We start from the raw sequence: 26,249 nt of genomic DNA on the forward strand, positions 1-26,249 counted from the left end.
AATCAGCATACAAAACTGAACTACACGGTCCTTCTCAGCTATGGATAACACACGCCTTTCTCTACTCGAACAATAGGCTCTGAACAATACAGTCCTCATCATTGTTCATATAAGACCACTCACACATTTTTTGTCAGTGTAAGAGAGACTTGCAGCCAGCCATGTGCAATCCAGCAAAGTGGAAATGACAGGTAAATTGAGGGTCTTCAAGGCAATAAAACACTTTCTCCTAATGCTAGCAATGGTATTCCAAATCTGTGGTTATGGGGTTCAATACGTCTTGAATTCAGGCCTTCATACACTATTCAACAAACTGATAATAATGATATTCAGCGTACCTGGAGAACTTCAGGAATATGTAGCTATAGTCTATGGTAAGATGGCCAATCTCATTGATTGAAAGAGTCATACTAATGAACACGGAATACTTGAAAGGGCAGAAAAATATCATCATCATCATCATCATAAATAAATAAATAAACTCCTGATTTTTTTTCAGACCAAAAAATGAGCAGCTGCATTGTTGTCTTAGTTGTTCCCAGAACTAAATCCGCTGAGCAGAGTTCTAAATTGTCGCTCTCGGTCTGCAATGAGCTTCTGATTAAATCTCGGGAAGCACTGATGTCCGGGAGGACTCTCCGAGAGGAGTTCTGGCGCTGTTGCGTATGGAGGAGAATGAGGACGTGGACGCGCTGTGGACGCGCTGCACAAAGACCTGCACAAGGTGAGAACGGGGTGGGGAAGCTAGAGCAGCATGTTTGATTCTCACCTGAGAACATCTTAGACATGTTTCATTTCCCAGCGTTGCTTGTGAGGTGCTGCACTTCAAGGTACGCTCTGTAGCAGCACCCTAGCATATAATACTACTGTCCTGTAAATTAGAGCTTCTAGCTGACAGCTTGAACTACAATGCTATGTTGCTTACGCTTGCCAGATTTTCAAAGCTGCACAATCTCGGGACACATCTGTGCAGTGAAAAAGAAAAACTAACATTGAGAAGTAATAAAGCTCTGCATTGTTAAAACCGTGCTCTGTTTAGAAAGCAAAGTAAATGTTCAAGTAGCAACACAGAAGACGCATTGGGTACTGATTGAATTGGGTGGCTGATACTGTTGCTCTAAAGTTTAGTAAATGGCTAAGTCTTTATAAGTCATACTGTACTTGCAATTCTATGTGTGTTGGTACTACATTCACTTGTGTGATAGAAATTAACCGTAGGTAATCTGTGTGCATGTGTGCTGACAGCCCCGGTTTGAGACAGTGTTGTCGGAGCTGATCCTGGTGAAGAATGAGGCTCTCTTCGCAGTCAACAACCTGAAGAAGTGGATGGAGCCCAAGCACGTGGCACGCAGCCTGGTATGATGAGACAGACCCGACAGTGTTGAGATCCCCTATTGCAGGACTAAAGAGCACTTGAAAGGCCTTGCTCCCACGTAGAAACAAAGTACACATAGTAAAAGGAGGCACCATCTTCTTATTCATATCAATCCAGTTATTCACCCTTTTCTGCACATTTGTGTTCTATACAGTCACTTTTACATTGTGCATTGCTCTTCAGAGCTTTGCCATAACTACATGAGTTTCCTTATGTAACTGGATTAGAAATTGGCCTCTGGCACTGTAAGCACATGATAAAGTATTGCGCAATCCTTTGCTCCACGACAAAGAAGTCTGTTGTGTCCTGTATTCGCTGGTTTGCATTTCGTTTCAGCACTGTGGGATTCATTGATCCGGAACCTTGTCTTGTTAGAATTGATGACTGTTTACATAACTTATAATAGTATGGATACAACAAAGAATGTTCATTTTTATTCATTCTTAATAGCCTCCCAAGTGTGTTATTTCATGTAGGAACAACTCTTTGCTCTGTGTTGCTAATTAAAGCAGTTGTTCACTGTAGTGAGCGATCTCCAACTCCTATTAGAATTCAAAAAGTGAGATGAAGTCTATGGAGGACTCCAGTCTAAAACACATGAATTTGTACCACTGAATATTTGTTCTGCTTTCTCAAGAACAGCAAGCGGAGAGGGGGTTTGTGTTTGGATTTTAAAGCTTGTCTTGTCTTGTGTGTGACAGGTGGCCTCACTGGACGAGTGCTTTATGGTGAGTGAGCCCCTGGGAGTGGTGTTGATCGTTGGCTCCTGGAGTTCCCCTGTCTAGCTGAACCTTGTCCCTTTGGTTTGGGCTACTGGTCAGCAGGTGATGCAGGCCGTGGCTCGCTCGCTGACCCCAGTCACTCTGGTTCTGAGAGGGAGGAACCCATGCTACATGGACTGGGAATGTGATGTCGCCATTGTTGCACAGCACATCGCATGTGCATGCTTCCACAATGCCGGGCAGTGCGACGTGGCTCCTGACTTTGTGCTGTGCCACGCTGAGGTGCAGGCCTGTCTGGTCCTGGCACTGCGCTCCTGTCTGCTGCAGTTCTACGGCCCTGAGCCATGCCATTCCACCAGCTTCGGGCGACTGGTCAACGCAGAGCTCTTCACCCACGTCCAAGACCTGCTGCTGGCCAGCGGGAAAGTGGCTATAGGTGGCGAGATGGATGAGACAGAGAAATACATTGGTGAGCAACTATTACTTACTCCTCTGCTGCTTTACCAGCATGGTGAATTTGTCTTTGATTGCTGTGGTCTTCTTGGGTGGCACCAACAGGTGGTCTGAAGTAATTTCAGTGTTGCTTTTGTACATTTTCTGCAGACGTCCAAGTTCAGTTAAATTGGCCCTCCTTGAAACGTTACTGGGTTATGATCCATACTGGGAAAATAAATAACGACTTAGTAATGTGGAAGTGTGTCTCCTGCTTGGAGATGAGTGTTCCTGCCAGTTTATCAAGTTCAGCTCTTGGTGCTTTCCTGGTGTTTATTCAAAGCCCCCACAGTGCTGACAGAAGTCCTGGAGTCAGACCCAGCCATGCAGCAGGAGATTCGGGGACCAGTTCTACCGATCATAACCGTCTCCAGCGCAGACAAGGCCATCAACTACATCTTAGCAGCAGATGGAATACCAGAAACAATGTATAGAGTTAATACATTAATGAATAACCTTGCAATGAAAAATCATCAGATTTTTTTTCTTGAATAGGTTTTGTATAGATTAATCTATTGCATGTTATCATTTTTTAAAAACATTGAAGTACCTAAATAAATTAAAGATTTTTTTTCCTTGTTTTGAATTGTATTTATTGGGAAATGTACAGTATTTTATATTAAAAAAATCACCAGCACAGAGTAACATGATCCGTGATAGACAGATCTCTTTTTTTATTATTATTATTTACAAATCTAATTCAGCTGTACAGTTACATCAGCTACCAGAGAGCCAGACCATATATTCCAGACAATGAGGTGTGGGGATAAGGCTGAGGTCTCCACTGGACAGGCTCACCACACACTGCTGCTCCTTGCAGGGGGGCTGAAGAACGGCTCATTTACTGGTCTTATCAGCCTGCTGCTTTTATTCCTCCACAGTTCTTCTGCAAACCATCTCTTCCTTTCCCTCTTTCATAGCTGCAAACCTGGCCAATGTGAACAGGTAGTCGATAAGCCTGCAGGTATTGAAAGGTAAGCTGTTATATGAAGAAGACTGTGGGTCCTACTATAGAGAAGTATTCACTTGCCCAGAAAGTTTGCAGTAGAAGGGATTCAAGAGTAAGCAGTTTCAAAGTTGTGTGTTTTTTTTTTTTTTATAAAATAGGCGAGACAAATTATCTATTAAAAGTAAGAGGTGGTGTTATTTAATAACTGGGGACTCTGGATCAAGGTTCCTGTGCAGAGATGGAACTGGTGCTCTTTCTAAAAGACAACCTACCTGTTAAGATATTTAGCAACACTATGGTCAGCTTCTCCTGCTCGTACGATCGGAGCCACTCTGGAAAGAAGCAAAAATGCCTTTGCAGTTACTGATGAAACATAATAACATAATTACAGGAACTAACAGACATACAAATAATTACCACGTATATTTGTCTATATGGCTGATATCTGCATTTACACTGTACTGTCGAATTGAATACACTGAATAACGCCATAGACCAGGTTTACATTCTTTTAATATCTGTTATCTTCATCTGGCACAGACACTCTCTGGCTCACCTGCGCTCCGCTCTCCGACAGACTGCTCTGGCCAGGTGTAGGGCAGCACTGCTCTTCCCTCCTGACTGTGGAAGAGATGCAGCACAAGGGGCAGTTACACAGTTACCACTTCTCAAAAGCATGCAGTCACACTGCCTCGCCGTGGTGCTTTTCAAATGGATTGCATCAACAAACTGTCCCTTGTGTAGGAAATGAGTACTTACAGGTAAGATGAAATTGGTCAGGGCTGGCAGCTGATCTGTGTATTTATCGATCCAATGCTCCAAATCTGAGACAGGCTTCTCACTAAACCTTGTTTTTTTCTGGAAACACAACACCCAGAAACAGCCTTTAACAGGGATCAGTGGCTGCATTTCAAGAACAATCTAAACTTGTATCTATGAGTTGATACTTTCCTCTGTTAACAGTGTGGTATCAATAACCCCTTTAGTCACAAATGTATTTAATTTTTAGAAGCCGTTTGTGTGAATTCTATAGAGTTTGAGACGCTGTCTTGCCACAAAAAAATATATGCATTATAAAATAGAAACATATATTAAAGAAACCCAGCATGGCAGCTGTGTACACAGTGATTGAAGGTGATATATACAGAATTTTTTAATAAGAATGTGTTATTTTGTGTAGCAGACAAATTTTTGGACGACAGTTACTTATGTGGCTGTCTCTTGCTGAAGAAACTGGGGTGGCAATGTTCGATCCAACATTCTGCAGCACACTCTGGATCTGGTTAATAATAGAAAGTGTTTTCTATGAAATCTCAGTTTAGTTTCATTTTAAGATCAAACAGCCTACGGTCAGAAATGTTGTCACCCACACACTGACCTTGTCAAGCTCCCCCACAAAAGGGGGTGACCCTGCTCAACATAGAACTCTCTCGCCAGCCTGACAAACAGAAAAGCATGCATTTGGCATTCTGCAGACTGCAGTTTAAAAGGACAAAAATAAATAAACTTCTAGATGACATCTGCATGTGCTACAGCTTTCCTACAATGTTTGCAACAGAGTTGCCCACGATTTCTCGGTTGCAGTCTGGGATAAGTATGGTCCCACTATTTTAGGGCAAACTAGTCCTTATACACTGCATAGTCAAACATGTTATACGTCACCTGGCAGTTGCATAATATTGCTCTGCCGTGTTCCTGCATCATTTCCATGTAAAAGCGGTCACACATGACCCCGGATTGGTGTCTTCCCAATACCCTGTAACATAGGACAGGTCATGCCTGTATAAATAACTACCCAAAGGCTGACGTCAGTTCATCTGTAGTTCCTAAAGCTTCAAACACCTGATCTTCCTTTGGTCTCTATCTCCTGCCCTTGTGTAAATCTTGGGAATTGCTTTGGTTGTCCAGGTTTATCCAAAGACCTGGAAATTGAGCACAAAACGAAATGCTTACACCACGACGGTTTGTCTTCTAATATGAACACAGTAATAGCAGGTTTTCAGAATCCCCATCACATCTCCTGACAAACGTTGTGTAACAAAAGCGAGCGGGCTCCACTGCATATTATTATAAAACTTGCATATTTCTGCACTGACAAATCCACATTGCAAGAAGATTCCTATTATATAGTCGTTTCAGCCATTCCAGGTTGTGTGTGTGTGTGTGTGCGTGCGTGCATATATATATATATATATATATATATATATATATATATATATATATATATATATATATATATCGTTCACCTGCATTGACAGTAAATTCAGCCTTTAAATAAACAGCACATTTATAACATTGGGCTCATCCTTCCTCCTTGACAGTTAAACCGCGGTTCCACGAAACACACAGCGCCTTCTCGGCTGTGTAATTTCAAAGGACACCTCGGAGGGGTAGCCTTCTTAAAATAAAACAAGCCATTCATTAATTTAGTTCAACATGTTAAAACTGCAGCGCCTTGACTGAAAAAACAACAACAACAATCACGTGTCCTTGTCTTTATCGTGCTTGACCTCTCTCGCCTGCCGTACTCGAGGAGGGTCGGTCTATCGGCTCATCATCACACGACCAATGGCACCAGCACTAACACTAACATGCAATTGGCCCTGGAGCACTCCGCTTAGTTTAGCCTGTAATCCGATTGGTTCAGGTGCACGCTGCTTTACATTTCACAGTTTGTTTGCAGTGTTTGTTAGTTCTGTGCATTGATTAAAAGTGCAAAGCGAGAGCTGATTTGCTATTTTCTTGCGCCTGCCCACCCAGGCAGTGACAGCGTGTGTCTGTGCCTGTGCATTCATTTCTGGAAGCAGCAGAGACTGGGATATTTGATTGCCGAAAGGTACGTTTAAATATGTTTAAAGTGCGTACGTGTATATTTGTTTTATATGGAAAACGTGCAGCACCTTTTAATAGCTAGACTGCATTTATGTAGACCATGTCTGAGTCAAGAATGACGCAGGCATTAACCAGTTCGAGTGATGACGCTTGTCGTGTTATTAGTGTCGTTTATTAGTATGGCACTGCGGTGTGTTTTATTGTTTCAGAGGGTCGGTTCTGCAATGCTCGCCAGGGAATGCATCGTATCTGCACCTGGAAAGGTTATTCTTCACGGTGAACATGCAGTGGTGCACGGAAAGGTAAACAAAATGAATCCAGTTTTCACCAGTTGACTATTGGAAAAGTCACTGGATCACTCCTGAAGCAGTCAAGGTGGTGCCCAGTGCTTCAGGTGTGTGGGCTGGAATAAGTGTACAGGTACAGTTACTGGGAGGTGGCTGTTAGCCTGGTGAACAACACACCATTTAAAAAAAAGGAAAGGCCATCATTACAGAACATGGCTTTTCCACAAGGTCTTAGACAGCACATTCCCAGGACATTGGCTAGGGCTCTATGACTGTGGCTCTACTGGCACCCCGCTCACTGGACTTGACACCTCACCTGTGGTTAGAAGTCAGGACAAAATGATAACAGAATAAGCAAACATTACACCCCCTCTTGACAATGCCCTAGCTAGCTGGAATGATCATGTTCCTGTTTAATGGCATAGCTCAGTTCTGTAATACTGTAATAAACACATACAGTAGCATATACTTCAGGTGCGTATGATATAAATAAAACATGAGCATGTCCTTCCATGTCATATAGCAATATGAGGCACAAACAGTATGGGTAGGTTGCATCACACCTCTAGTCAGTTTAACTCAATAGTTGTAACCCTTGTCTGTGTTACAGATGGCGTTGGCTGTAAGCTTAAACTTGAGGACTTACCTCAGAATCCAGCCTGGCTCTGAAGGGAGAGTGTCCGTCAACATGCCCAACATAGACACCTTCCTGAGCTGGGACGTGTCCTCCCTGCACACCCAGCTTCCTGCCAGCAGGGGTGAGTCGAGCACGAGGTCGGCACAAACACCACTTTAGAGTAGAAATGGAACGGTTATAATAAGTTGAGTACTGGTAAAAGGATGGAAAAATCTATTATTATTTAGGACTGCGTTCCAGTTTAGGATACAAAAAAAAAGGCTGCTTATTTCAAGACTCTAGTTAAAACCCTCCACATGGTCTTCATATAACTGTCAGGTTTGCCCTTGTTTGTGTAGCTGGTTTGCAGAGTGCTGTGGAGCCAGACCCAGCAGTGGTTCAGAAGCTGCGTGAGTATGCAGGTCTCGTGGATGGATTGGCAGACACACGCAGCCTGGCAGTCCTCACCTTCCTCTACATATACCTCTCTGTGTTTGCAGAATCCAGGTACTGCTCAATTGAGTTTATAGGGGACAGATATTCAGATATCGATTTGTGGCTAAAATTGACCATGTACAGTTGTGGCCAAAGGTTTTGCATCACCTAGAATTTTAGGGTTGAGACCTAATAAAAAAATAAAAACATAATTTTGATCTTTTATTTAATGTAATCAAGTCATATAACAGAATTTGTAAACTCCCCGTGTTAAAAAGGTAGCATGAAAATGGTCTCTTCGTTCCATAACTTTTTGTTTTTGTTCTATTCTGTTGTAGAGAGCTGCCCAGCTTGACCATGGTTGTGTGGTCTGAGCTGCCCACTGGGGCTGGTCTTGGCTCAAGCGCCGCTTTCTCTGTCTGCCTCTCCGCTGCTCTGCTGGCCTGCAGAGGGGCGATCACCTGCCCGGCTGTAGAAGCAGGACAGACTGCAAGGTAATCTTTATTCAGCAAAGTCAGGACACTTAACACACTGAGGCGGGCATAAGCAAACCTCAGGGTTTGTATTAATGTGAAAAGAAAACTACAACGCTAGAACAATGTCAAGTCATCTAGGTAATGGAAAGGGGGGGGTGTCGCAGCAGAAGATAACCCTTTTTTAATCCTGTTGGGTGCAGGTGGAGCGACGACGAGCTGGAGCTGATTAACAAGTGGGCGTTCCAGGGAGAGAAAATCATCCACGGCAATCCATCAGGGGTGGACAATGCCGTGGGCACCTGGGGTGAGGGCTGCAGAAACTCTTACGTGGCGTGATTTAAGTATTTCATTGATAGGCAATTGATGCCGCACTGTAATTATCATAGGGTTACTTTCCCCACATTGCATATCTAGTGACTGTCAATGAATAGTCATTTATGCTACTCTGGTGTTACCAGATCTCTCTGTAAATAGTTCATTTGATATGTGTTGGGTTCCCAAAGCAGATCTTTTTCTTCATTCCTTGCTGTATTGTAGGTGGAGCTTTACGATACCACTCGGGGAAGACCAAGCCATTAAGCAGGTTAGACATGCCATGCTGTTCCCTTGTGCAGATGTCCTATTCATCATCGTGCCATTTCATACGCACGGAGAGAGCAACACAATAATGGTTGCTGTATTGATCTGAAGTGAAAGAAATCAATCGGGTTCTCACAGGAGAGTGACTTCTCTGCACCTGTACTGCGCTTGCACTTAAATATACCCTGACTGGAAGCTGCCACAACCACAAAAAGATCAAACAAATTAGACTTTCCTCTGAGAATTCCTGATCAGATCTTAACCCTCCAGGCTCTTCACCGAGGTTCTGATGAAGCCGCGCCTGTGTGTTCACAGAAATATGCATTTGTTTGCATTCTATAGACTGAGGGGAGGTGTATCTTTTCCATTATTGGAATGATACAAGGAACCAATGCCATTTTTATTTCAAATGAATACAATAAAATGGAATGAAAAGTGACATCCGACGAATGCTTCTATTTGCAGCACTCCTGTTTTAAGAATTCTACTCACAAACACTCGAGTTCCCCGGAGTACCAAGGTTCTAGTGGCAGGAGTGAGAGACAAAATGACTAAGGTGTGTATCCTGATTCTACTCTGCTGTGTCTGACCGTATTCATTTCAATTGCATTGGCTGTCCTAGAGGCCCCATACCCTGCTAGCATGAATAAAACAAAGCACAGTAAATAAACCCCGTGCTCCGCTTGTGCATCAAAACTTTGCCTCCTGTGAGCAATCTGAACCAGATTGGTGATCGCACAATAAAAGCAGCATGTTACAGAACTCAGGTTTCAGATGGAAGTGAGATGACAACGAAGTACACCAATAACACGAAAGATCAGAGCAGTTCGGCTGAGCCACATTTTACAGCTGACTAAAAGATTGGTTGTCTTTGTCACCGTTTTGCGTTGGATTTCAAATCCTAGCAAAGCTGCCGGTAGGAAAGAAATGCCACAGAATCCCAGGAGTTTTAGCAGTGCTGGTTTCTTAGCAGCTCAAATTGCTTCGTTTTTTAACCTTGGTCGGTAACTCCAATGTACCTATGTGGCTTTTTGTTCATTTTATTAGACACAAAAAGAGCAACGTGCCTCATTTCAGCATTAACCTTTGGCAATGACAAACTAGCAGTTTGAAAAAGAGAATATTGCACTGCGAGATAATTGCAGATGATCTGGCATTTTCCCATGAACCCACTTCAAGGGAACATGTTGCCAGTGGAGAGTTCTTCTGTCACTGAGAACACCAGTGGTGATCAGCATGCTTGCTGCTCCAGTAAAGGGTTCTGGCATTGCATTGGAAAATATAACAGCAGAGTCAGAGTTAATGCAAAGTGTATCCTTCCTTTTCCACTTGCTTTTATCAGCAATTTGCTAAAACCACTGCATCTCCATAATCAATAACGCTACAGCAACATTTCTGTCTCTGAATGTAGAAAGCAACAGCTGTTTCTTTATGTGTCTGGACTGGTATATAAAGAAAAAAAATACAAATATATATAATTTTTTTTATTTAGTCATTTGAAAAGAAATTACTAACTACTATAATGGTCACGTTACTATCTGACCACCAGATGGTGCTCTACGTTGCCTAATGACTCAGGCAAAAACAGCCCTGAAAGCTCCTCTTTAAAGCACTGGAAACAATCCCAAGAAGAATTGCTATTTGTTTAATTTGTCTTTTAAATCCTTTAGTTTCCTGCTATAATGAATCCGGTGCTGGAATCAATAGATGCCATTTCCTGCGAGTGTGAGCGAACCCTAATGGAGATGGCGAGCAGACCTGAAATACAACACTACCGGGTATTAGAGGTGAGATTCGTAACGAACCTCTTTCTAGTGTAATTACTTGGCATAAAAGGCATTGTCATGGACCACCAGTAACTCATCCATAAGAGTATGTGAATTGCTAGAAAACACAACCAAGTCACATCCTGCCAAAAATGTAGGAGCCATACACAATGAACTGCTTCAGTACATATTAATAAAGGTGTGTGCTTTACGTCTGTGTTCTCCCTTTCACCTAAACACAACAGTAATGTGCTGAGTACTTCAGTGTCAGGCTTATTTGTCATGCTAGTTGTGTAAAGGGTTGGGTCAATTCCTGTTTGTCAATTTCAACTCCTTTGTAAACTCGGTTCCCAGTTTCAATTCCCTTTTAAGCAATCCCAACGCATCACTGATCCAAAACTGCAATTGGCAGTGCTCTGTTAAAACAAGCTTCTCACAGTGGCAACACGTTATTTAAATTGAAATCACAGTTAGTTAATTAAATTGGCTTCAAATGAAAGCAGTTGAACAAGCACAGCAATGATTACGTCTCTAAAATATCACTTCCAATTCCCTCCAAGGGATTGTTTTTCGAAAGGAATTGGAATTGAAAAACAGCCCCCCGACCTTGTTTGTGTAACATTGACGGATCTGTTTCCCTTGTGCACTGCACCGTGCTGATCTGTAGAGCCGTTCTGTTTTCTGTGTCAGGAGCTGATTGACATTAACCAGCACCACCTGAATGTGATGGGCGTGGGGCACCCCTCCCTGGACAGGCTGTGCCAGGTCAGCTTGGCACACGGACTGCACAGCAAGCTGACTGGGGCCGGGGGAGGAGGCTGTGGCATCACTCTGCTCACACCAGGTAATGCCAGCCTGCATTCGGGAGAGGGGAGAGGGGTCAAAAGAATTCAGTAAACAGGGCAGTGATGTCAGCAGGAGGCTAGAACTCAAATCTAATGTGTAGTAGACTCTGATATTTATGTGGTAAAGCTTATCTGGAATTTCTTTGTATCGAATAGTTTGTATCAGAGAATTTAAAAACAAGAAACGGCTCTATATCCATATCCAAGAGGGTGTTTGTACATCACTAGAAATACTTCATAAATAAGAAATGTTTTCAGTTACTTCAAATAGTTTGCATCAGATAGAAATAACCTTAAAATATGCTGTATTAATTCTGCATATGTACAATAGTTTAGTATATCGTAAAAAAATAGTGTTGGTTGCTGTTTAAGATGAGAGCGTCCTCTGATGGCGTGAATATCGTCTTGTATTGCACAGCACCCTATTTGAAATTATATTATGAATATAATGCAGGTGTATTATTGCTATTTAGAAAAGTGATCAGTAAGGGTGGATATAAAACTGACATCAGAGTCGGCTACGTTCTAAATTATTATATCCAACTGCTGAACAATGAAGTCATTGCAGGAATATGGAAAATGGAGCTTGGTAATTATTCTAGTTTTTGCAATGGTATTTTATTTTCTCAGAAGCCTGGATAAATCTTGCAAACTGCTATCACTCCCAACTCTCAACAAGCACCTGCCCTCGTTAGACCCGCATTGCAGGGTTCATTTCTCTGCAGTTCTCATCGCAAATTGCTTTGCTTCTGTAGCCACTCGTTTGCAACGTGTTTGGGCGCTAATGTGAGATTCTTCAGCAGCCTCTTGTATCGTGCCCATTGCACTGCACCCTGTTGTGTGCCCTTGGAGTCTGATGAGGTTGATTTACGCATTCCTCCTTTTCATTACTTATCCTGGCATTACCTCCGTGTGTCGTTGCTTCACATTATGCTCTGCAGTGTTGTGAATCCACCTCTGTTAATGTATTTCTAATGTGCTCTTATGTTTCTGAAGTGCCAAAATCCTATCTAGCGTGTGGCTTTCCACAGAGCAGGCTCAGATTCTGAAAGGAACGGCAGCCTGCTGTTAACCCATTAGAGCTTACACTGTCCTTTTTTTTTGTACATTATTAGAAAGGTCACCTGTGCTTGTATGATGGGATGGGGTTGGGAGGTTAATTGACCTGAACCTGCCCTTTCGAACTTGACATCGGGTAAACATTTGTAAACATCGGTTTTAAACATTTATTTATTTTTATTTTTTTTCAGACACTGACAGCTTAGAAGTTGAAAGATCGATACAGGAACTGAAAGACTGTGGCTATGATTGCTGGGAAACTAGCATTGGTGCACCTGGTGTTCTGCATCACTCTTCGTCCTCCCTGAAGGAAGACGTGTTAAAGGTTTTAAACGGTTACTAAAGAGACATCTGCAGCACGACGCTCGGTTTGCATTTTATCAGCGTGTGAGGTGCCCTGACTGCAGGATATCCATGGATCACCCCCCCCCCACACACACACACACACACGTGGTATTGGACGAGTGCTTCACCCATCAGATATAAACTACCAAACTCATGTTTCTTTGCAGAAATCAGAACACAAGCTGTGTTTGTGTAATTCTGTGCATTTACATTTAGAGTTGGCTTTTGCAGTTAACAAAAGACATCATAACAATCTAGTTAAAGAGAATAACGTTTAAATAACAGACAGATGACAGCTAAAAGTGCTCCAAAAATAAAATGCTATGTAGACTGTCCTCAATGAAAGGGTTACAGGTGAAGTGTCCCGGAGAGCTTTAAAATGAGATTCTACCTATTTAAGAAGAAAAGAAGTCTATTTTCTGTTGCACTAGAAAAGAGATTTTGTTTATAACCTCCCGTTGCTGTAAGTAATCACAGGAGCATGCCTGCTTGACTCGGAATGCAATGGAGGCAAACAAGTTTTGGGGTGAGTGGTGAGGGGAGTAAGGGGGTAAGGCAGTAAGGCCTGCCTTCAGAGTGCACAGACAGAAGCCTTGCTCTGGGACCACACAAGCAGTCGTGAGCTTGCCATTTCTAAGGTGATCATTAATTTTCCTAACACAGCCAAACATTCCTTCATCTCAAGCCTGTTCAAATTAGTGTAGCACTCTAGAGATTACCCTGCGATTTCAGGAGCAGTAAAAGCAAGTCTTAACAGTTTCACTTCATCCTCAGCAAAGACCTGCTGAGAAATGTTAGTATTGTTTTTGATGTTTCCTGTTCAAAGTCAATGACTTGCCCAGAGTGACTTACAATTTATCCTGAAGCTTTAGATAATTGGAGACAAGGCCGTGACGCGCCGTGCTTTTCTTGGTGTTCTGCATTTCATGCAAGCAAGACTTTGTGTTGCATTCTTCTTCTGTTATTTAATGACAAACGTGCAAGACCTTGCTCGACACACAGTGTCGGCTTGATATTTATTGGGAGCGTCCTGGAAAATATATTTTAAAAATAGTCATTTTATGCAACATTCAACAAATTAAAAATTCTGAGAATGTTTTATATTTCAATTTATAGTTTTTTTTTTTTTTTTTTTTTTTTTACACTCAATGGCTCTTGAACTGTATTTAGTCTTGGTGCCTTTTCCACAGAATCTGGTTCAGTACAGTTAATGTTGACTAATGGGTTAGATTCTGTGCATTACTTTTCATTGCCACAAGGCAGCAGTAAAGACTTGTATTAAGCTCACAGGGGTATATTCGTAATTGATAAATCAACAATCCAGTCAGCAACTTATGTTTGGTCTATGGTATACAACCCATCTGTTTTGAATTGGAAAGTATTATTTTAAATTGATCAATTATGAAAATAAACGATTATATTTTAGCCTCATTTGAGTTATGATTTGTCTGTAACACAGGAAACTAAAGAAGTAGTTCCTGAAAAGAAAGTTTTGTTAAAACGTATTAAAAAAAAAAAAAAAGGTACACTTCTAACTTCAAGGAGCTTTTGCTGCAGAATATTTGCACAGATTAAGGCTCAACATGTTTTTTAACCAGTCAAATGGGAGCAGTGTTTAGCTGGCAACATCCAGAGGATTCAGAAATAAATCTCTTTATTTTTTTTATACAGAGAGCTGGTAAAGTTAGTTAACCAAGATTTGACTCCATTGCAAAAATAACATGGTGCCCGATTTATGGTACGATTCAATGCGATTGTAATGCTTTCCCATTTCTATTCATAAGATCAAAGCTACGAATCGTGCTCCATTAGATACTGCAGAAGAGTTTGTATTTCTCCTTCAATTGGGATGAAACTTGCTGTGGACATTTCAGTTCTTGTGGGTGTCGTGATCTAGGTCTTATGAGGGAGTTGGTGTAAGTTGCAATCCTGAATTTATCACAAATACCTGTTCTGCTGTACACACTGCTGCTGTATTATTGTCTGACTGATATGCATGTTACTATAGGTTGATTTTATCAGCCTGCACCCAACTCGGAGAAGCCACAGCTGGAACCCCCTCATGGCTTCCGTGAGCCACATGTTTTTTGGAGTAATCTGAGGATAACTACAGATAGCTAGTCGATGCAATTCAGGGTGATTTCATGGTGCTGTAAAAGGATTCAAAAAACAAAAAAAACAGCTACTGCTTGATCAGACTGATGATCACTGCTTTAGGAGATGTCTTGAGTGAATTATTTCTGACCTGATGCAGTACAATAGAAATGTATGTGACCTGTTGCTTTTGTGCTTTAAATCGTTTCTCGTGAACGCGAGGATAGTAAGCAAGAAACGAGTTTGAAATCATTACTTTTTTTTTTTTTCTTTTAAAATAAAAAGTTGTTTCATAACTGTGTCTTTTAAAACCCAGCGCTGTCTGGAAATTTCAAGAGAGGCTTGAGAGTTCCAATCCCTTTCATGTGGATCCTCTGCCCCGCATTTCTAAAGGTCAGACTGATTTTCTTTTTTCCTGTTAGATCTTTGGCAGATATATGGAGAAGTGTTGCCTCAAGCCTGGGGGATTTTATCCGGTTTGTCCTACAGTCCCAATTAATCCCTGATCTGATCAGTGATTGGCATTAAAAAGATCCAGATAATGAATTGAATGTTTTAATTGTGTTCTTTTTTAACTCTCCCTGTTTAAAGCCCAGGCATATTATCTATGCCAGCACATCTTTTAAAGGTCAGGATCTCGGATTTGAGGATGTCAGTAAGATAGAATGATAGTCTTTTTTTTGTATTAATAATGGACGTCCCACATATCATCCCTCCCCAACAGGCAGCCCGGTGCTTCAGCACGCTCTTCTTTCTGTCAGGACTGCCCCTGTTGGAACTCTGCTTCAGTGCTCCTAACCCCTGCTGGAATTTAATTACCACTGCGCTTTTCTATTTAAATGGCAGACGAGAGGGGAGAGGGGAGAGGGAGACGGGAGAGAGGGGGGGGACAAGAATGAGACGGCAGCGTGAGGCTCATTTGAAGCTTTCTTTCCCCTGCGAAGCACAGATGGTATTTTTTTTTTTTTTTTTATCAATGTCAGCGCTCACTTCTTTCTGCTCTGATGAATAGATTCTAAAGAGGCCCTGACATTATTTGAGATAACAGGGAGCAAGAAAAAGGGGTCAAGGATGGAAGAGGGATGTCAGCCACACGGAGATAAAAGCAAAACTAGAGAGAGAAAAAAAAAACTAGTAAAAATAGGGGGAGGGTTATTTAATCAATTTTGCACATCTTTGTTTGCATACAAGCTCACACTCAACTGTTTAAAAAAAAATTTAAATCTAGTGGTCAGTGTAAAAAGAATGGTTGTAACGAGAACACTTTCTGAAGAACCTGTTGAATTGGTTTTGCTGTCTAGAGCCGCTTGCTGTGTAGAAGGGCACGAGAGCCACAGGTTGATAAGAATAACTTTTGCTGCCGGATTCTGATGTGCTGGGGGCAGCCACCCTTCTCCGTTTTTCTATAAGAGCCGACAAACAGAGTAGCCAACCTTGTAGAAATACTACAAAAAATGATTTGGCACATTTTTTTGATAGGAAGTCTTTGTCAGCATCTTCAATGGTGTAACGAGGAGTGCATTCCTATGCCTCGGGCTGGTTGGATCCCTCTCTCAATGTGGGGTGCTGGGCTGCACGTAGAGACCATTGACCGGCCCACGGATGTGAATTTAATTGCTCTGAATCTCTGTGGGAGTTTATGCTGGTGAGGTGCTTCCAGCTCCACTCCATGAGACAGGGCTCAGGGCTTACCTCCCCCATTCTCCAGCAGCATTGCTGTCGACCCATCTCCTCATTTTATCCAGCAGCAGAGCTGAGAGCCACCAGTGGCAGACATGGAGCAGCATAGCTATCCAAGGCCCTGGGGGCTGATCCGACATGCTGTAGAGTGAGGGGAACTCATGCGTGTCACCATGCTTTTCTTTCTGGGTTTATTTTCCCAGCTACTTTCCAATTGATCAGGGTGTTCTCGGCTCTCCCGGCTGGTTGATCTGGACACTGTTTTCTGGTTTACGGTAAGCCTTGGCTTGCAGCACTGGTGTCGTGGGACTGAGTGGGTGATGCACTGCTGTGAAGGAGAATAGTGACCCCTCTTGGTGACAAGAAGGCATGAAGGATACAAGCTCAATAACTACTTCAAACAGATCTCTTTTTCTTCAGTGGATAAAACATGTATGAACAGTCTCCACCTTCATGTGAATATGGTGCCAGGTAAACATACATCATCTCTGAACTCTCTAAAACAGTCCCAAACTGGAGTATAGTTAGACCTGGGCTGTATCTACTGTAGAAAATATATAGCTACATTATAACTGCGAGCTAAAATATACAGCAGGCGGTGTCTTGGGCACTATAAGGCTCTGTCTGTCGAGCTCTTCATGTGAGTGAGAGATCTACAAATCTCAGCTGTTATCCAACACCTATACCAGAAGAGACAGGGTTAGTGGAACAAATTAATGCCTCTCGTTTTTATTTGACACCTGTGTTGTTTCACTGAACAAATGGTAACCCTGTATTTATAATCCCCCATTGTGCTCCGCATTGAGTGCTGCTAGAGTTGGATCACTGAACCTCACGCCCCATGGTGGGGTTCTGGTAACTGGAGTGGGTCCAGATCATCTCTGAACCCCAACTGCACAGCAACTGCGCGCACACACACACACACACACACACACTGTTATATGGATTGGGGACTGGTCCTCTGCTGGCTGGTTTAAAAGCACTGATGCCACGGCCGTGAGGTACAGTCTGCGTTCCGGGAAGCCACGTGATTCATCTGTCAAGGCACTGAAGGAAACAGCAGCTCTTGTCCCTGACAGCTGGTTTACTTTATTCCTTGCCTGTATTTATTTATTTTTAAACTTGATTCAATGAATCTCTCGGGTTCCTCTCGAAACTGCCTGGCACGTGCTGTAATTGACAAAGGGATTACTGTGTGTCTTGTATGAAATGTGTTCTTCTCTAATCTACAGTACACTGGGAACAAATGGAAGATCACTTCGATTTTTGGTTTTTTTTTTTTACCATAATGCAGTGCATGTATACAGGGTGAATTATAAGCACCATACTGTGAGGAAAAATAGTCTGACTAGAGCTCCACTGTGTAACTCAACATGATTTCTGGAGTTTTCAAGGTATGCTGCTAACTCCAAGTGCTCTCGCCTTGGAGTAGCTGTAAAACAGCACGTTCTGCTGTTTGTGAAGGACCTTTATCTGTGGTTAGATATATAAACTCTGAGCCACTGCAATAGCGCCTTCAAATGTAAAGTGCTTGAATTAACAATCCGTCCCACGTGTGCAGTGGTAATATTACCCATTTAATTCAATTCACCCTGAATGACTGGCTGCCACTTTTGTTCTTCATTTTAAAGAACTTGTCTCTGCCACGCTGACTGCCAGGACGGGTGCCACATTGAATGCCTGGATATTTAATAACTTCTTCATTAGCATTCATCTGTATCATGATCTGTTTGAAGGAAGTATACAATATATTGTTCTTTTTGACTCCCGGCTTTGCTTCCCTTTTCTTCAGAATCTGTGATGCCGGAGCAACTGATTCTGTGCTTCATGAAATCCATCAAGCAGAGACAAAAGCCTTCAAGACAGGCTCCTTAACATTGATGTCTTCCGTACGCGCAGTCTCTCTTCTTTCTTGTCATTTTTCTCTTTTTGAGAGGACAAGGCTGCATTTTTTTCCCCCTCTTTCTAAAAGTTGAAAGGGTTGCAAATCTTCAAGGTCAGTTTATATATATATATATATATATATATATATATATATATATATATATATATATATATATAGGGCATGTGGTTTGACAATAAAGCAAAGACAGTTTCAGCAAGCTGCAGCCTGTGAAAGTCACGGAGCCCAGAGTCACAGGGTTAGAGTTAGATGGAGATGATGTCATCAGCTCATTAGCAATACACAGAAGTGATTATAGGTCCAAACTTCACTGGGCTACTGTCATCTTCAGGTAACCTGGGAGACCTGTGTGTCTTTGTCTTCCAGTGCAAAACATAAATATGTATTTTAATGGAACGTCACAGAAGTTAAAATGCTTATTTTTTTCACGGTTATTTTCTCATGGAAAGTTCAGGTATATATATATAATATATATATTATAGATATATATTATATAATATATATATATATATATATATATATATATATATATAAATTTTGACTATATATATAATATATATAGAATCTTGTTTTAAGCAGTTTTAATTTGAGATTCTGCATCATTTCTTAAGGTAACTCTGAAAATGTATTTTGCCTGCATTAAGTCTATTATGTGAGTCTTTGTTTCATGGGTATTTTTAAACTTTATTAGTGACTCGTCAATAAAGCAGTGGGTTTCATAGTGTAGAGCATACCAGCAGTGTAGTGCAGCACTCAAAAGAGTCCTTTCCTCCTGCATGAGGAAATGGGGAAGGGACCCCTTTTGCATGTTACACCCTGACGCTCTCTGCTTCAACCACCATTTAGATGAAAATGTACGTTTAAAATGACTTTTGCACGAAACACATCAACATATTGCACTTTGTGCTGTGCAGAATCGATTTCATGTGGTCATTTTTTAATTAATTCTACTAGGTCCAAGTGCTTTCAGTTCTAATAGTTTCTTTTTCGCTGTGTAACATTACATTACAGACCTCAGTAAAGAGCTCTGTTACACATGCATAGAGGAGAGGAAGCAATCTGCCCACCCTGTAATTCAGACTCCAATAAGAAGCACTTGGACTTCACAAGGACTGTAACAATGAGCTGTTGCCCTAGGTTTGTAATTCCTGTGGCACAGATTAGGGCACGATATATCTCCGGTATATTGTGCCGTTTGAACTTGGTATTACGAATACCAGAACGTGCACAGATCAAGCGACATGACTATGTTATAAAATCAAAATTGCTCTCCCCATATGGAAGAAAACATGGAAGGCATCACCTCCTCAACCTGTGAGGAAACGGGTTGCTGAGCTGGTGAAATGATGCGCGGACGCGTCTAGAGGCACCTCTCGGAGAGGCATCGGCGTGCCAGGTTTGCCCCTGGCGCCCCTCTCTGGCCTGGCTGTGCTTCACCTGCCTGTCAGGTCTCAGTGGTGTGGCTCCGTGCTGGTGTTACTGTTTGAGATCCTGCCTGATTGGAGCAATGTGTGAATAGCCCTGTCACACTCAATAAGCAGCACAACATCCTACACTGGGACATATGGCATGTTTGACAGGGAGAGAGGGTGCGAATGGTACTGAATGATAAAATGGTGTTTCTCCCCCTGTGGCAATGTCATGCTTCCAGCAGGCTGTCGCTCAGTCAAGCCCTCGCTGGCAACAGTTCAGTCACCTTTCTTAAGAAGCTGCTGTTCATTGCTCTGACTCCTACACTTTGGTATTAGAAAGAGACAGACAGAATTCTCCAGGCAAATCTGAAGAGTCACTACAGTGCCTTTTCTGTTTCCATTGGCGTTTAATTAATTAATCAATCAATCTTTATTTCTTATATAGCACCTTTCATGATCTTTAATTTTATTTTAAAAGCAGCAAGAGATGGTGCCTCCTTTACACTCACTTTATAATTTTATATATTTCTTAAAACACGATTTGATCTATGTATAAGATACCGTGTGTATAATATGTGTAGATGGATCATTGTTGATTCCAGTGATATTACAATTGAATATTAAAGGAAACATCTTTAACTCTGTAAACAGAGTCATTGATAACCAAATCCCTAATCTTCAGCAAAACAGTAATCAGTGATATTGTTGCTGGTGCTTATAGCGTGAGCAGACATGTTAAAACTTGGTTTATATTGGAATTGAAAGACCAGGGCTGCTTTATTGCTGCTGAGTTACTAACTGTTATAAATGCTTATTACTTTATTAAAAGCGCATTTAAACTTTCTGTCATTTGGCCTTCCTTCAGTGGAGCTAGTCCCATCCTGTCATATATGGCAGTGTGTGTTTCTATCTGAGCCTGGCAGAGCTCCGATCATGCATGACCCTTGCCCCTGCGCTGGGATTGGATGCCAGGTTTCTCTGGGGACTGAACAGGGACCCTGAGGTTCATATTCCTGTTACTCTGTGACAAGTGCTTTGGGATCTCTCATCAGCATGGCAGAGACAGCACGCTGGCTTTAGGTCTCTTTGTTTCATAGTCATTTCAACCATGCAGTGCAACTTTTCAAAAGGTAAAAAAAACCTCACAAACTTTTGAAGTTATAAAATGAGAACTGAATGACCTAACATACCTAAACAGCCTTGATTTTGTGAAATGTAATAGTGCAGACAGTGGAAAAAATGCAAAGAAACGTGTTGTGCCGAGATCACGAGATAAATGACCTCAGGAACTTGACATAACAAATTTTATATTTATCCACCAACCCTCCCCCACCCCCCATGACCCACAATTGTATTCTTAACAAGCTAACATGAAAAAATTAATTCAGTAACCAGGGCAACCTAACATTTCCAATGGAAAAACCATTACAGTAATTAGCGAAGTGATAAAGCAACATCAAACAGCGGATTTGTTCAGTGAAGACACTGGATTTACTGAGCTCTTTTTTCTTCAGTGCAAAGCTTGTGCATTGAGTTAGCTTACTTTAATGTTTGCAGTCTTTCAAAGTGGCTCTGCCTTCTGTTTTTTTTTTCTCTCTAACTGTAGCCAGATAAATTCTGTATTACTGCAATTTGGAAGTAAATGGCAATGGAAGGTAGCTATCAATGACAGGTGTAGAGGAAAGAAGTCAATATTGGAACACCAGGGCTCGATTGCAAACATCACAAAAACAGAAGGTGCTTTTGAAGCTGCTGTATGCAGTGTATCCTCCCTGGGGCTCTCATGTGCCCCTATGGTGGTGGTTGCTGTCTTTCGTTAATCATTGGGATTGCTTTTTCTTAGTCCCACAATGTTTTTCTGAAGTGGGCAGCAGCTGTCAAGAGAAGGTGATGGTAGCCCTGCAGCTGTGTCCTCTGCTCTGTGCTGTTTGTGATTGTCACTGTCTGATCGGAAGTGATAAGCTGAGCGCTGGGATATGATTACCTGCCTTGTAGCCACTGCTTCGCTATAAATAGTCCACGTTGGCAAAATATTGAATCTGATTTTGATGTATTTATTTGTAAATAGATTCTTTTTTTTTGCCTATACATATGAAGCACAGCGACTGTAAAACAGTAGATAAGACATTGTGGTTAATACAAACCTTTATACAAACCTTTTTGTCCACTGGTTTCATTGGGAAATTGATGGTTTACATGGCAGTAGGCTGGTTTCATTGGTAAAAGGTTGGTTTAAAACCTACTTTTTGCTGCTAGGTAATGGTTGGATCATTTTGCTTGAAAAGAGTTCCTTGTACATTTGAAAAGAAAATTAATTTGTATGCTGTGTGGATTTTACAATGTGGAGGGCTGCTTCAAATTGTATATACTTCCTCTGGTAAAGCCCTCCTCTTGCTATCTCTGACTGGTTACAAGATTCCATAGAGCTTCCTCATTGGCTCCGGCACTTGCCCATCTGACTCTAAGTAAAACAGCACATTTAAACCTCTTGTCTACTCTGAGAAACTGCCAAAAGAAATATATAAAATAAGAAATATATAAGACTTTTGTTTGATTATCATAAAACCTGTCTCCTTTTTGTATATATAAAACCAGGATGCCCACTTTCAAGATCTACGTCCAGTTTCCCCAAGGGGTTTTGGTTTCCTTTATAAATATAAAGGAGTTTTTTTTTTTCTTTTTTCTAAATCAGCTGCTGATAAGGCATCAGAGAAAAACAGAGAGAGAGAGAGGGAGAAATAGAGGGGGGCCCATCAACATGCTGCTCCAGCCCTCCCCTGCCGCTTTCCCTATAATTAAGAAAAACATCCTTTCTCCGAGATTACAGGGGAGACCTGATGCTGCATTGTGTTGGTCTGTTTGATTAATAAAGGCAGCTAATTTCAGACTTGGAAGACAATGCTCCAAAATGGCTTCTAATTACACATTAAGCTTTGAAAGTCTCCTGCTGTTCCCCTCCTGCTAAAGAACGATGGCTGGCATCCCTGCCAAGGCATTCGCTGCCCTCCGAGCACTGGCTGATTTTACGTTATAAGCAGCAGATGTCGGGAATCGAAAAAATGATGAATTATGAATATCCCAGATTGTGTCCTGTGCCAAAAAAAAAAACAGCATCCGCCCATCCATCCACACATACATACATGCATGCATACAAAGAAGGAGACCCAAACCTAATTTAGTTCTTTATTGGATCTTTGTATGGAATCTGCTGCTGAATGATAATGTAAGAGCAGGCACCCACCAGAGGGGCTTGCCTTCCCCTGAAGGAGCCCTGGTGTGATGCTGTAATATGTTCCTGCTTAATTGTAATAAATGTCACTGTAACTCAGTTTTATAATCTCTGGTGGTTTTGGATTAGTATCTCATATACCTACACTGCAGCATTTGCATTGCAATGAGATCATTCACTGTTGTTATGTGAAAAACAACTGCCGTGTAAGTGCATTCATTTAGATCAGAACTGCAGTTCCATCATTATGCCACCGGGTGGCACTGTGCTCTATTTTAAAATCTACAGCTATTTTGTAATTGCAGTCAAAGCACTAGAATATGCAGTTATGCAGAGCTGATTAACCTATATGGTAACTAACCACAGCACAGTAGATGTAGGTTGTCTACATTACTAAAACGAGTAAGGGCACAGCATCATCCGGTGGCAGAATGTTGTAATTGTAGCAAGGGAATCATGCCCCAATCCACAAACATAATTACATATCGGAGCAGGGATAACACAACAGTGGTAATGTCAGCTTCCTCAAAATGCCCTGCCTAGGAGAGGACTACCCATTTCTGTCTGGAGGCGCGAGCAGTTCAGTCTCCGTGCCCATTCAATGCCCTGCAGCAGTTTGTAAGTTTTGTGATGTGGCTCACACTACTGTCCAATGGTGTGACGGCTGCATTGAGGTGCTCATTTGAAACGTGACCCCAGCCAGATTGAAACCCGGGCCCCCCTTGTGCATTAACCCGCCGCGCCACCGCGCCCCCTGCCTCACTCAGCTGGCTTAGCAGACGCCTCCTCCACCACCTTCCATTCATCAAGGGCATGACAGCTCAAATTCATTTGAAGAAGAAGAAAGTGCCGGCTAACCCTTTCTGCAGGATATTGATAGACTGGGCGCTCTGGAGGAATTGCACAGCAGTAATGAAATTAGGTTAAAACTGCTGGGGGATTGCAGATAATTGCCCTTGTCTGTCACTGGGAATAACATCTCTCAAATCCCACAATAATGATTATTAAAGTTGAGGTGGTTTTGCCTTTCTTTTTTTCTCCTTCTTTAATTTAATTTTTTTCTTTCTTTCTTACTTGCTTGCATTTTTTTTTCCAGCCTCCTATAAAGGAAGATTCAAGCTCAGAAGAGCCATTGAAACTTGTGCTTCAAAATGATTTTGGCTGTAATGATAATACAAAGCATGCAAATATCACTTCAACTCAATCTGAATTCCAATATTAAACTTTCAAGCAACTAAGTCCACTGATCAGACATTTCGGCTCATCACTAGCCTACTTATTTTCTTCTAAATACTGTATCTGGAATCGCTTGTATTTAAAAAAAAAAAAAATCATCTTTTTTTTTCAGTGGTTCAGAAGCAGCAGAGCAGTTCATAGATAAACCACAGTCTGCACTCCAGCAGTCAATCAGAGCCCTTCAGCAGTGCAGGGGGGACAAGAAACTTCTGCAAGTCTCTTTTTAACAGGGCTGCTATTTCAGATCAGGAAAAAGCTGAGCTTCTGAGCCTTGTCTACACCAGATTTGCTTTTTAGTGTTGAGGAATGAGTCTGGACTATCACCCCAGGACATGTGCTGGTGGTGTGCCTAAATTGTTAGCTGCTTATTAGCTTGTGTTGTATGTTCGTACCTCGGGTCAGATCTCCAGGATGTACAGTATATGGTAGATGGTAGAAACACCGGGCAGCATTTGCATCGGCTTTGATTTATAGCAGGATTACTGTTAACAGAAAACCCCTTACTATATTGTATTTCAATACAACGGCAAAGCTTGCACTGAGAGGGAGGGTAAAGCACTGCATGGTAAATGCAAGATTACAAAATTATAAAATGACTTAATCACGGTGACACTTTAATTTAGAGATCTTCCATTAAGGGTTTTTTTTTTTCTGTATATATTTTTAAACATTTTGATAAAATGATTTCAAACGTCTTCTGATCGTAATTTGTAGCATAAGTAATAAAACATTTATAGGTTGTAAATATTACCAGAATTGCTATACGGTAATCATAAGGGATGGAGTTGAATAGATAGGTTAACTGTTCATTTTTCTCTCAGTGGTGTGTTTTTTACCATAGCTTGCAGACCCTGGTGTTCTGGGGACCACTGGCCATTTATTCCTGCTGTCTGTGATTTATTGCCGTGTAGGGCGGTGGACAGGGTGAGTTAGTGCACTGTCCAGCCAGTGTAATGCTTTACGTGCTGGGGCTGGAGCGGGTAATTTACTGTGGCAGACAGTCACATATTTCACCTCCCGTCTCGCCGATGAAGATTAGTGGTGTTTGAAAGTGCTTGTGTATACAGTCAATTTTACTTAAGTGTTTGAGACTGCGGCCGGCCAGTCCTGCTTCAAAAATAAATACCTTTCCGAAACAAACGTTTACATTTTTTTCTGTGGAGATTTAATGAGAAGGAATTGTTTGAAGGAAGCTGTTTCAGAAATGCTGTGCCGTTTTTTTTTTTTTTTTCTTCCTTTGGGACAAAATGTGTTTTTTATTTTACTGTCACTGAATTTAGAACCGTGTTAGAGAATAATAAATGACATGCTGTGTATTATAATGCTGTAATTCCATCAAGAGGTGCCTGGCAGAGAAACAAAAAACAAGAGCCAAGCTTGAGCAGTGGAGCGAGCAATGTCACTAAGCGAATGAGAATTGCGTGATTTTTAAAGGTAGAGGCACACTCCTCCTCACTGCAATGCCTCTGCTGTAGAGCTTATCTCCCGCAGTTTAGTCTCTGTGCATTTCTTTAAATTACATCCCCAGAAATATGGGAAGGATTGCTCTTGTGTAATCCACACAAAGCCCTGACAACAAAGAGGGGCACAGCAACAAACCCCTCAGCCTTCATGCTTGCTGTTTGGAGCCGGCGTGCACAGTAATGTCTTGATAACACCTGCCCTTTGTTTCATTCACATGTTTCCCTGTTATAATGCATATAATGGCATGATTTATTTGAATGTAAAGGCTATTACAGCTGCAGCATCTTTTGGCTTACCTGTGCCCTGTTTTTGATACAGATTCTAAATCGCTTATTCTATTACTGTGTTTGCACCAGTCCTTTTAATATAGCATTATTTATTGGATGTTCTCAGGTTTGTTGTCATGATTTTCTTTTATGATTTTGCTATGCCGGGGTGTGCCAGATTAAAAGA

General features: G+C 41.7%; 3 protein-coding genes across 4 annotated transcripts; 2 read left to right on the forward strand and 1 right to left on the reverse strand.

The window, feature by feature from the left end:
- Nucleotides 1–1,619: 1,619 nt before the first annotated feature.
- Nucleotides 1,620–2,982, forward strand: LOC121299937 (aldehyde dehydrogenase family 3 member B1-like). The gene has a single exon (XM_041228189.1). It carries the CDS (start codon nucleotides 2,203–2,205, stop codon nucleotides 2,662–2,664), a length of 462 nt encoding a protein of 153 aa, XP_041084123.1. The 5' UTR covers nucleotides 1,620–2,202; the 3' UTR covers nucleotides 2,665–2,982.
- Nucleotides 2,983–3,173: 191 nt separating this feature from the next.
- LOC121299938 (corrinoid adenosyltransferase-like) lies at nucleotides 3,174–6,094 on the reverse strand. 2 transcript variants are annotated; one of them, XM_041228191.1, is made up of 6 exons: nucleotides 5,785–6,094; nucleotides 5,201–5,294; nucleotides 4,298–4,396; nucleotides 4,095–4,159; nucleotides 3,811–3,870; nucleotides 3,174–3,547 (listed from the first exon to the last, which is right to left on the reverse strand). In XM_041228191.1, the coding sequence occupies exons 2-6, from the start codon at nucleotides 5,264–5,266 to the stop codon at nucleotides 3,457–3,459; spliced, it is 381 nt and encodes a 126-aa protein (XP_041084125.1). In that variant the 5' UTR covers nucleotides 5,267–5,294; nucleotides 5,785–6,094; the 3' UTR covers nucleotides 3,174–3,456. The 2 variants fall into 2 exon arrangements, with proteins under 2 accessions (XP_041084125.1, XP_041084124.1); XM_041228190.1 differs by having other exon boundaries at nucleotides 5,201–5,460; nucleotides 5,785–6,092.
- A 136-nt stretch (nucleotides 6,095–6,230) lies between these two features.
- On the forward strand, nucleotides 6,231–15,418 carry LOC121299935 (mevalonate kinase-like). The gene is made up of 11 exons (XM_041228186.1): nucleotides 6,231–6,374; nucleotides 6,580–6,672; nucleotides 7,268–7,415; nucleotides 7,633–7,780; nucleotides 8,047–8,202; nucleotides 8,385–8,488; nucleotides 8,722–8,767; nucleotides 9,229–9,319; nucleotides 10,434–10,550; nucleotides 11,220–11,373; nucleotides 12,625–15,418. Exons 2-11 carry the CDS (start codon nucleotides 6,595–6,597, stop codon nucleotides 12,774–12,776), a joined length of 1,194 nt encoding a protein of 397 aa, XP_041084120.1. The 5' UTR covers nucleotides 6,231–6,374; nucleotides 6,580–6,594; the 3' UTR covers nucleotides 12,777–15,418.
- The last annotated feature ends 10,831 nt before the right edge of the window (nucleotides 15,419–26,249 follow it).

The sequence above is a fragment of the Polyodon spathula genome, chromosome 25 (genome assembly GCF_017654505.1).
Source record: "Polyodon spathula isolate WHYD16114869_AA chromosome 25, ASM1765450v1, whole genome shotgun sequence".
Classification (NCBI taxonomy): Eukaryota; Metazoa; Chordata; class Actinopteri; order Acipenseriformes; family Polyodontidae; genus Polyodon; species Polyodon spathula.